The sequence below is a fragment of the Stomoxys calcitrans genome, chromosome 2, assembly GCF_963082655.1.
Source record: "Stomoxys calcitrans chromosome 2, idStoCalc2.1, whole genome shotgun sequence".
In the NCBI taxonomy this organism is placed as follows: Eukaryota; Metazoa; Arthropoda; class Insecta; order Diptera; family Muscidae; genus Stomoxys; species Stomoxys calcitrans.
The window spans coordinates 172,296,401-172,307,685 of NC_081553.1; the positions used below are offsets into that span (position 1 = coordinate 172,296,401).

Sequence of the window (11,285 nt, forward strand, 5' to 3'; positions counted from 1 at the left end):
GGGCTTGCAAAGACTAGGAAATACCAAGGGAACTATAGTCTGTGGATATGCCTCTAGCGACATAGCTTTAATGTTTCCCAAGCATACCATTGCGGAACAATATAGAGAGAAACTAACTTCTCACAATATCATTTGAGTGCTGCCCGTTTCATATTTAAGCTCAATTATAGGGGGACCTCCTGTTTTATGCCCAGTCCGAATGGCGTGTCATTGAAAAGTGACACCTCTTGGTTGAGAAGTTGTACATGGCTGAAATACTCACAAATGTTGCCGGCATTTGGTGAGGGGATAACCACCGCTGAAAAATGTTTTAAGGTGATCCCGCCGGCAGGATGTGAACCCTGGCGTTTAGGCACGACAGGCGCCACCTATGCACCACGGTGGCTCCTGACACCGTTAGGTTTTCAATAAGAGACCCGAGGGGCAACTATTACAAATGGTCACAAAGTGGAGGTTGTGAATTCTCCAAAAATTATGTAGCCCGATCTAGACTTGAAAAGGTCTACCGCTTTGCCGTCGTTGGCTAGAACAGACGTTTCAGTCAGTGTGACTGTTACTGGCAGGTTACTGTCTGATAGAAAAGCATGTTGATAGACTGAAGGTTTGCAAGTAACGATTACTGCAGAAGCTGTTAGGACGCCGAGGAAGAATAGACTATAGAACATCTGCTGTATGGCTATCCCGCACTTGCAGGCAGAGGGTTTTCCACTTAAGGTTCTCATTTCTTTGAGAACTTGTCTGAATTGGTGAATTTCATCATTTGCAAGTTGTTGGGCTTTTTGATGGTGCAACGGCATTTCCCTTCTCCTGTTCCAGTGGTATCCTTATAGACAAAAGCGTCTAAGTGAGCCTGATGACATACTGCCACTTAAGCCTTACTTCACCCATGATAAAAAATTCGTATTTCAATTAACATTGCCTAGTTCTTATCTGACAACCCATTAAACTTGCATTTGAACCCAATGGATTAGTCCAGATTCAACTACGATCTACATGTATCAAAGGCTTAGCTGTCATTTAAAGTTTAAATGGCCTATTTGACATGTCTGTAAGTTTAATGCCACACATGCAACGGCGTGTCGTTGCTGTGTTGTGCAGCCTCAGCACAGCTAAGGCGACGATAATGCAGCTGAAAACGCTGCATTAACAATATGCGGCACGAAAACCTACGAAAAAAAAGGCAAAATTCAGAGCCAGGTGTTAAACAATTTCATGAACAATAATAAAAACAAATCCCCAGCTATAAACGGCCAGCTATTTGAACTTGACATTAAATGAAGAAAACTGAAATACGAAATTGAACACTGATGCTGGTGAATAGTGAGGAGTAAAGTGTGATATTGATTCTGTTATTGATTTCTCTGTATCAGCTGATGTTCATACACACAAGCGTAAGTGTATGTAGTGTGCATAAGAAATATGTACATGTTTGTGTGTATGTGTGTGTGTGGATATTGAACATGTGAAGAAACCAAAAGCTCTTGATAGACTTCTTTTTCGGCCCGATTTGCTTTATTAGGAGCAATTCATTGAAAATGTCAGTTGAATGATAGTTTCTTGTCCCAAGTCCAGCTCATCTCTTTCGAGTGTTATGATGAGCATGGCTGCTGCTATTTGACTGGGTGACCGTGCATGCGTGTGGTTGCCTTTGGGATTTGTAATTTTTCATTTCTCTGTGTGAGGTGCGTTGTTCGCAATTGATAGGCCTTTAAGAGGGTCTTGATATCGTTTTCTGTTTTCTATGTTTATTTTATTTTATCTTTTCGTTGCTTTTTGGCCTTCTATTCCTGCTTCTCAGAAATAAGCCGCTACGGGTATTGGTTGGTGATGATGCCCTCATGTTTTGTTTTTCTGTCTGCCTTGCTCTTAGTCTTCGAATACGTTGCGGTTTGAATAAGCAATCAAAAATCTCACCATGATATCTTTAATTTTACACATTTTCTAATAATACCGCTACAAATTTGAATTTCGCTTGGAGTATATTCACCAACCATTTTCAGATGTTATTTTTCTCAATTTCGCTGTAAGCGTATTAAAATGTAATTAGAAATCATGAACATGTCTGGGGATTCGTTTACATTTATGAGTATTTGCCTACAATTTTGCAATAGGCAGAAATCAGAGGGGAATACAACGCGAACGGGGGTACTGCGTCCATTTGTTTGCCTATTTTTGCAATTAGCGAAAACCAGGCAGAAATATCAACACACACGGTGGGGGGGGGGAAGTTTATTTCGTAAATCGCTTTGGCAAATTAAATTAATTAAATAAATAACAAATATTTTCACTTTTAATGATAAATGGAGAAATTGTAAAAAAAACCACTAGAAGTGTGTCAAATTCGGCTGGGCCGAATTTAAGATACCCTCCATTATGAATGGCATTTTTTGAGTTTTTGCGCGGTATCTCTGGATAAAAACTCATATGCTATTGGAGCTATATCTAGTTAAAGTCCGATTCAGACCATAAATGAATTGAATATTGAAGACCCATAGTCATTGGGCAATATTTCAGTCCATTCGGATAATAATTGCGCCTTGTAGGGGCTCAAGAAGTAAAATAGGGTGATGGGGTTATATGGGAGCTGTTTCAGGTTTTAGACCGCTTCAGACCATATTAAACACGTATATTGGAGGTGATGGGAGAAGCTGTGGTACAAAATTTCAGACAAATCGGATTAGAATTGCGCCCTCTAGAGGCAGAACGGTTTATATGGCAGCTATATCAGGTTATAAACTGATTTGAAACATACTTAGCACAGTTGTTGGAAGTCATAGCAAAACACCTTATGCCAAATTTAAGACAAATCGGATGAGAATTGCACCCTCTAGCGGCTGAGAAAGTCAAGATACGAGATCGATTTATATTGGGTTGCCCAAAAAGTAATTGCGGATTTTTCAAAAGAAAGTAAATTCATTTTTAATAAAACTTAGAATTAACTTTAATCAAATATACTTTTTTATACCCTCCACCATAAGATGGGGGGTATACTAATTTCGTCATTCTGTTTGTAACTACTCGAAAAATTCGTCTGAGACCCCATAAAGTATATATATTCTTGATCGTCGTGAAATTTTATGTCGACCTAGCCATGTCCGTCCGTCTGTCCGTCCGTCCGTCTGTCTGTCGAAAGCACGCTAACTTCCGAAGGCGTAAAAGTAGCTGCTTGAAATTTTGCACAAATACTTCTCATTAGTGTAGGTCGGTTGGTATTGCAAATGGGCCATATCGGTCCATGTTTTGATATAGCTGCCATATAAACCGATCTTGGGTCTTGACTTCTTAAAGCCTCTAGAGAGCGCAATTCTTATCCGATTGGAATGAAATTTTGCACGACGTGTTTTGTGATGATATCCAACAACTGTGCCAAGTATGGTTCAAATCGGTTTATAACCTGATATAGCTGCCATATAAACCGATCTTGGGTCTTGACTTTCTTGAGCCTCTAGAGCGCGCAATTCTTATCCGATTCGAATGAAATTTTGCACGACGTGTTTTGTTATTATATCCAACAACTGTATGGTTCAAATCGGTCCATAACCTTATATAGCTGTCATATAAACCGATCTTGGGTCTTGACTTCTTGAGCCTCTAGAGGGCGCAATTCTTATCCACTTTGAATGAATTTTGCACGTAGTATTTTGTTATGATATCCAACAATTGTGCCAAATATGGTTCAAATCGGTCCATAACCTGATATAGCTGCCATGTAAACCGATCTGTGATCTTAACTTCTTGAGCCTCTAGAGGTCGCAATTATTATCCGATTTGCCTGAAATTTTGTACGACGGATTCTCTCATGACCATTAACATACCTGTTTATTATGGTCTGAATCGGTATATAGCCCGATACAGCTCCCATATAAATCGATCTCTCTATTTTACTTCTTGAGCCCACAAAGAGCGCAATTCTTATTCGAATTGGCTGACATTTTACACAGGTCTCGAACATATAATTGTGGTCCAAACTGGACCATATCTTGATATCGCTCTAATAGCAGAGCAAGTCTTTTCTTATATCCTTTTTTTTGCCTAAGAAGAGATGCCGGGAAAAGAACTCGACTAATGCGATCCATGGTGGAGGGTATATAAGATTCGGCCCGGCCGAACTTAGCACGCTTTTACTTGTTTACACTTTTTTTCTAAAGCAAGCTAAAAGTAACAGCTGATAACTGACAGAAGAAAGAATGCAATTACAGAGTCACAAGCTGTGAAAAAATTTGTCAACGCCGACTATATGAAAAATCCGCAATTACTTTTTGGGCAACCATATAACAGCTATAACAAAACATGGACCGATATGGCCCATTTACAATACCAAACGACCTACACTAATAAGAAGTATTTGTGCAAAATTTCATGTGCCTGGCTTAACTCCTTCGAAAGTTAGCGTGCTTTCAACGGACAGACAGACGGACGGACAGACAGACAAACGGATGGACAGACGGACGGTCATGGCTGGATTTAAAATGTCATGACGATCAAGAATATATGTACTTTATTGGGTATTAGACGAATGTTTCGAGGAGTTACAAACGGAATGACGAAATCTGAACCAATTTTGATGGACCTCGATGGTTGTTTTCAGATGGGTTATTAAACAATCCCTATCAAATGTCGAGCAAATATGGTTAAATTGTAGTAACTAAGGTTGAAAAATTCCAACATTATTCTAAACTACCCAAAAACTGAGGAACATACAATATATAAGGCAGCTATAACTGAATCTGAGCCGATTTCGAGCAAACTTCCCAGATATTGTGCTAGTCGCCGAGGAAAGCGTTGTGCAAAATGTTGGCAAGATTGGTCAATAAGAGGAAGCAAGGGAGGGAGCTTTTGGTCGTTCGTGAAAAGAGTAAAGGGTAGTTCTTCATCTATTCCAACTCTTGTTAAGGACGATCAAACGTTCACTGACCCAGTTGATAAGGCTAACCTGTTGGCTGATATATTTGCAGTGAACTCTTCCCTGCCGGATAGCAATCAACCACTCCCCTTAATCGAAAATGTATCTGGCATCATGCCCCAAATATTTTTTCGAACTCGTGGAGTTAAAAAGGTTCTTGAAAATCCAGACGTAAATAAATCCCTAGGCCGTAAATAAATTCCCAAGTGTTCTTCGACACTCGCTCGTCTATTACGCAACCTTTTCAACCTTGCCTACTGTGCGGGAGTCTTCCCGGCGCGTTGAAAGGTTGCGAACGATCAGCCAATACCCAAAAAGGGTGAGGCAAACAACCCTGTCAATTATCGGCCAATTGCGATATGCTCCGCTCTCTCCAAGGAGAGCATGGTTAATCACCATCTTGTGAGCTATTTAGAGTCTAATGGCCTTCTTAGCGACCAACAGTATGGATTCCGCAGAAATCGCTCTACGGGTGACCTCATGGCACTTCTGTCCGAACGTTGGAGTCGCTTAATCCACCAGTTTGGTGAAAGTAAGGCTCTGGATATCTCCAAGGCATTTGATAGAGTCTGGCACGGTGTACTACTATCAAAGCTTGTCGCATTTTGTGTCGGTAGTGGCTTCGCTTGATTTATTACGAACTTTCTCAGAGATCTCACTATTCGAGTCGTTATAGATGGGTTCTCATCCAATGAGCACAAATTGACCGCCGGGTTACCCCAGGGCTCGGTTCTTTCTCCTTCTCTTTTTCTAATTTTCATCAACGATCTGTTGGGTCAGACATCGAATCAGATCTACTCATTTGCGGATGACAGTAATCTCTGTCATTCGTACTCATTCGACCATAGGCCAAGAGGCGGGTTATGGACGATACACTCTACCAGGATTTGCTGGCCATTTCTGAGTGGGGTCGAATGAATGGAGTAGATTTTAATGCACGGAAGACTTTGTGCTGCTTGTTGTAACACAAACAACACGCTGACCCATTACGATCACCGTCTATCAACGGTGTGGATGTTAAGCAATCAGAAGCTCTTGATGTTTTGGGCATAAAAATACAAAGAAATGTCCGTTGGGCTGAACATGTATTCGAAGTGTCGAAAGAAGCATTCAAGTCTTTAGGCTTCCTTAAACGATGTAAGAATTACTTTACTCCGTCTGATCTTCTTAACATATACACCACTTTCATAAGGCCAAAAATGAAATACAACTCACATGTATGGGCTGGAGCTTCAAAATCATCCGTGGAGCTACTGGACCGTGTACAGAGGAGAGCGATGGCGTTGATTGGGGACAGTGGGGTGTCCAACTCTATTGCCTCCCTTCATCATTGTCGCAATGTGGGTTGTTTGGCGCTGTTCTATCGGTATTTTCATGGTGTGTGTTCGTCTGATATTCGTCTTCTTATTCCCGATGTAAGCATGTATATCAGGGATACTAGACATTCCAGGAACTTAGACCCGTTTGTAATTGATTGGCTAGCGGACAGCACAATGCATTATAGAGAGAAAGCTTATTTCGCCCAAACCGTTCGTATGTGGAATTGACTTCCGGCTAATGTTTTTCCCACCCACTTTGACATCCAAAGATTTAAAACAAATGTCAATAAGCACTACATCCTTGGACGAACATATATATGGGAGCTATATCTAAGTTTTAACCATTTTGAACAAACTTTTCAGATATACTTCGATCTGATTTTCCCGAATACCCCTCATTTGAGCCCCATATTGAAGTGATTGTCCAATATGTCTGTTTGGATGAGTTTTGGGGTTTGGGCGGTCCGAAGGGTATTTAGACTCAAATTTTAATACCATATTTGTATTCTCTCCCTCTCTCCAATACTTATCATTTGATACCTATATTGTCCACATATGTCCACTTTTGATTTTGAGTTGCGTTTTTGGCATAAGGGGAGGGTCCGTCCCCCTTCCGATACCAAAAAATTATATTGCCTATGTCTCCTTCCAGACCAACTTACACGATATGCGAAAATTTCGAGAAAATCGGTTCTGCCGTTTTTCTGTCAATACCCAACAAACAAACAGAGTCCCATATAACCGTGATTGGCTAATGTGACCATTTTGGGCGTTTTTGTGACCCCTATACATCAACATGAATTTGTAGGCCAGATTCGTTATCTACTCCCTATCGGTCCACTTTTGATTTTGGGGGGTGTTTTTGAGGTAACGGTGGAGGGTCCGCTCCCTTCCTATATCATTAAATTATAAATCCTATTTCTACTTCCTGACCATATTCGTAATCTACTCCCAAATACCTTTAATAAGAGTCCCATGTTGTCATGATTGTCAAATAAACCTATTTTAAGGTGTTTTGGGGCTAGGGCGGCCCCCAGGTACTTGGACCCAAATTTTATTAAGAAATTCGTTATCTACTCTTGAATACCTTTCATTTGAATCGCATATTGTTTCGATCGGTCCACTTTTATTTTTGGGTTGTACTTTTCGGTTAAAGGGAAGTATCCGCCCCCCTCCCGATATCAAACAAGTAAAAGCGTGCTAAGTTCGGCCGGCCCGGAAATACCCTCCACCGTGGATTGCATTTGTCGAATTCTTTTCCCGGTATCTCTTCTTAGGCAAAAAAAGATAAAAGAAAAGATTTGCTGTGCTATTAGAGCGATATCAAGATATGGTCCGGTTCGGACTACAATCGAATTAAATGTTTTAGACCTGTGTAAAATCAATCGACCAATTCGAATAAGATTTGCACTCATTGGGGGCGCAAGAAGTATAATAGAGAGATCGGTTTATGTGTGAGCTGTATGAGGCTATAGACCCATTCAGAGCATAATAAACACGTATGTTGATGGTCATGAGAGGATTCGTCGTACAAAATTTCAGGCAAATCCGATAGGAATTGCGCTTTCTAGAGGCTCAAGAAGTCAAGATCCAAGATCTGTTTATATGGCAGCTATATCAGGTTATGAACCGATTTTTACCATACTTTGCACAGTTGTTGGATATCATAGCAAAATACTTCGTGCCAAATTTCATTAAAATCGGATAAGAATTGCGGCCTCCAGTGGCTCAAGAAGTCAAGACCCAAGATCGGTTTATATGGCAGCTATATCAGGTTATGAACCGATTTGAACCTAACTTACCAGAGTCGTTGGATATCATAGCGAAACACGTCGTGCAAAATTTCATACTAATCCGACAAGAATTTGGCCTTTTAAAGATCGGCAGCTATATCAAAACATGGACCGATATAGCCCATTTACAATCCCAACCGACCTACACTAATGAGAAGTATATGTGCAAAATTTTAAGCGGCTATCTTTACTCCTTCGAAAGTAAGCGTGTTTTCAACAGATAGACGGACGGACGGACTGATGGGGCTATGGGGCATAAGAAATGCATTTTTCACCGGATTTTGACAAAAGGTGGTTTACATATATACCAGAGGTGGTGGGTATCCAAAGTTCGGCCCGGCCGAACTTAACGCCTTTTTACATGTTTTTTTATACCCACCACCGAAGGATGGGGATATATTCATTTTGTCGTTCGGTTTGCAATACATCGAAATATCCATTTCCGACTCTAGAAGGTATATAAATTCTTGATCAGCGTAAAAATCTAAGACGATCTAGACATGTCCGTCCGTCTGTCCGTATGTTTGTTGAAATCACGGTGCAGTGTTTAAAAGTAGAGATATTGAGCTGAAACTTTGCACAGATTCTTTCTTTGTCCATAAGCAGGTTAAGTTCGATAATGGACTATATCGGACTATAACTTCATATAGCCCATATATAGGCCGATCCACCGACTTAGGGTCTTAGGCCCATAAAAGCCACATTTATTATCCGATTTTGCTGAAATTTGCGACAAGGCGTTGCGTTAGGCCCACCGACATCCTTCTTCAATTTGGCTCAGGTCGGTCTAGATTTGGATATATCTGCCATATAGACCGATCTCTCGATTTAAGGCTTTGGGCCCATATATGGCGCATTTATTGTCCAATTTTACTGAAATTTGAGACAGTGAGTTATGTTAAGACCTTTGACATCCCTCGTCAATATGGCATAGATCGGTCCAGATTTTGATATAGCTGCCATATAGACCGATATCTCGATTTCAGGTTTTGGGGCCAAGAAAGTCGCATTTATTGTCCGATGGTGCCGAAATTTGGGACCGTGAGTAATGTTAGTCTCTTCAACTTTTTTATGCAACTTGGCCGAATTCAGTCCAGATTTAAAGTCTTGGCACCATAAAAGGCGCATTTATAGTCCGATTTCACTGGAATTTGACACAGTGACTTATGTTAGGATTTTCGACATCTGTGTCGTATATGGTTCCGATCGGTTTATTTTTAGACATAGCTGCTAAAAAGACCATTATTTTGTTACGCACCATTGAGCAATGACTTCTACTTATTAGTGTTTGGTCCAAATCGTAACATATTTCGATGTAACTGCTATGGGACATAAGGTACGCATTTTTCACTAGATTTTGACGAAAGGTGGTTTACATTACCCGAGGTGGTGGGTATCCAAAGTTCGGCCCGGCCGAACTTAACGCCTTTTTACTAGTTGTTTTTTTGGTTACATTTTTTTAGTCCTTACAAACTTTTTTAGTCCTTAGAAGCCGCAATTATTGTGCAATTGCTCTGAAATTTCGCATGCGGTGTTTTGTTACGACTTCCAATAACTGTGCTAAGTACTGTCTAAATCAGTCTATAACCTGGTATAGCTCTTATATAAACCGGTCTCTCAATTATTCTTGTTCGGTTACTATTGTAGAAGCTTTAGTTTAATTTTTCAGAAGATTCCATGGTGATGGGTTCCCAATATTCGGGCCCGTCGAAAAATATAAAGGAGATACATCCAGTTGTGAACCGATATGGATCGTACTTACAATGGCTATTAGAATTCATAGAAAACACAACGTTTAAAATGTCACCTAAAATGAATAAGAAATGCGCCCTCTAGAGGCTCAAGAATTCAAATCAGGCGATAGGTTTATATGGGAGCTAAATGGGGTTATGAACTAAATTAGCATTCAAGTCATGTTGGAAGTCAGAGCAGTACACTATTACAGGTTAAGGATCGATTTTGACCATATTTGCCACATTTGAGAGAAGTCAAAACAAAAAACCTCTTGCAAAATTTCCCCAAATCGGAAAAAAACCGCGCCCCCTAGAAGCTCAAGATGTATTATGGGGAGATGGGTTTATATGGGAGTTTTATGGAAACATGAACAGATATGTCCCATTTACCATCCCAACTGACCAACAATATTAGGAAGTATTTGTGCAAAGTTTGAAGCGCCTAGCTTTCCTCCTTTCAAAGTCAGGTTGCTTTTGATAGACAGACAGATTGATGTCATATTGACGTCGGCAGGCGGAGCTTGCCACGTTGACAAGGGAATAAAATGAATGCAAAAGCCATAGAGGGCAGTTGCAGTTTGTTTGAAGAAATATTGCTCAGTGAAAAAGCTTACAGCGAACCGTCTGGTAGTAGTAGTTGAGATTAAACATAGAATTTGTGTTATGATCTCAACTATAAGTACTACGAACAACAGGCTGTGAACTGAAGGCCGGTCAGACGGACGGACATAGTTCACGATGGTGGCGATGATATAATGAAACCCAATTATCGAAACGCGTCCACCAGTGGGGTGACATGAGTCCTGCCTTGTCTGAGGAACTGGCAATTTCTTTTCTTCAAGACTCAATTATCAATCTCTCCTTTAGATGTTGTTAGGTCATTAAGCTCGACTTGAAGGACAGTAAATACAGATTCATAATGTCAAGACGATCAAAGCTATATATACTTTGTTAATTCTCAGATCAGATCATCCTATGGTGGAGGATATAAAAAATTGTATGCAAAATTCTGGATGACCCCACATTAAGTTCGACCCCACATTAAGACAAACAATTTTCTAGCTTTCTCTTTCCCAAAACATTTAAATTTTGAACAGGTGAAAATATTCTGTTTTGTAAACAAACATGGTGGGCATAGCCAAGTGAATGATATGAATGACATTTCTCTTGTTAGATATTCTAATTTGGCATTCCATGGATTTGATTTTATTTTCAAGCAGCCACACATTTACACATTTTACAGATTCCAATAGATGTCTATTCAGGAAATGATTTGATTTCTGAAGCATATAACCCAGTCAAGTTTCACGGATGTGACCAATATTTTATTTAGCTGATTTATTTTTTCGTAAAATAGGCTAAGCCTTATAAGTATAACTTTTTTTTTTGAAAAACAACAACAAATATTTAAAATAGATTAGCTAAGGCGACTAAGCATAAAATCCGATACACTATTTGTAAATTGAATACCACTTATTTGAATAACGTGAATTTCGGAGTTTTTTTTCGAAATTAATATTCAAATTTGAATTTGTGT

General features: G+C 39.9%; 1 protein-coding gene across 1 annotated transcript in view; it reads right to left on the minus strand.

Annotated features, from left to right (window-relative positions):
- Positions 1-1,054: 1,054 nt before the first annotated feature.
- LOC131994806 (uncharacterized) overlaps positions 1,055-11,285 on the minus strand; it is a 17,545-nt gene continuing 7,314 nt past the window's right edge. Inside the window, exon 2 of the mRNA XM_059361693.1 lies at positions 1,055-1,166. Within this exon, the coding sequence (XP_059217676.1) occupies positions 1,055-1,166 (112 nt within the window). The remainder of the gene's footprint in view (positions 1,167-11,285) is intronic.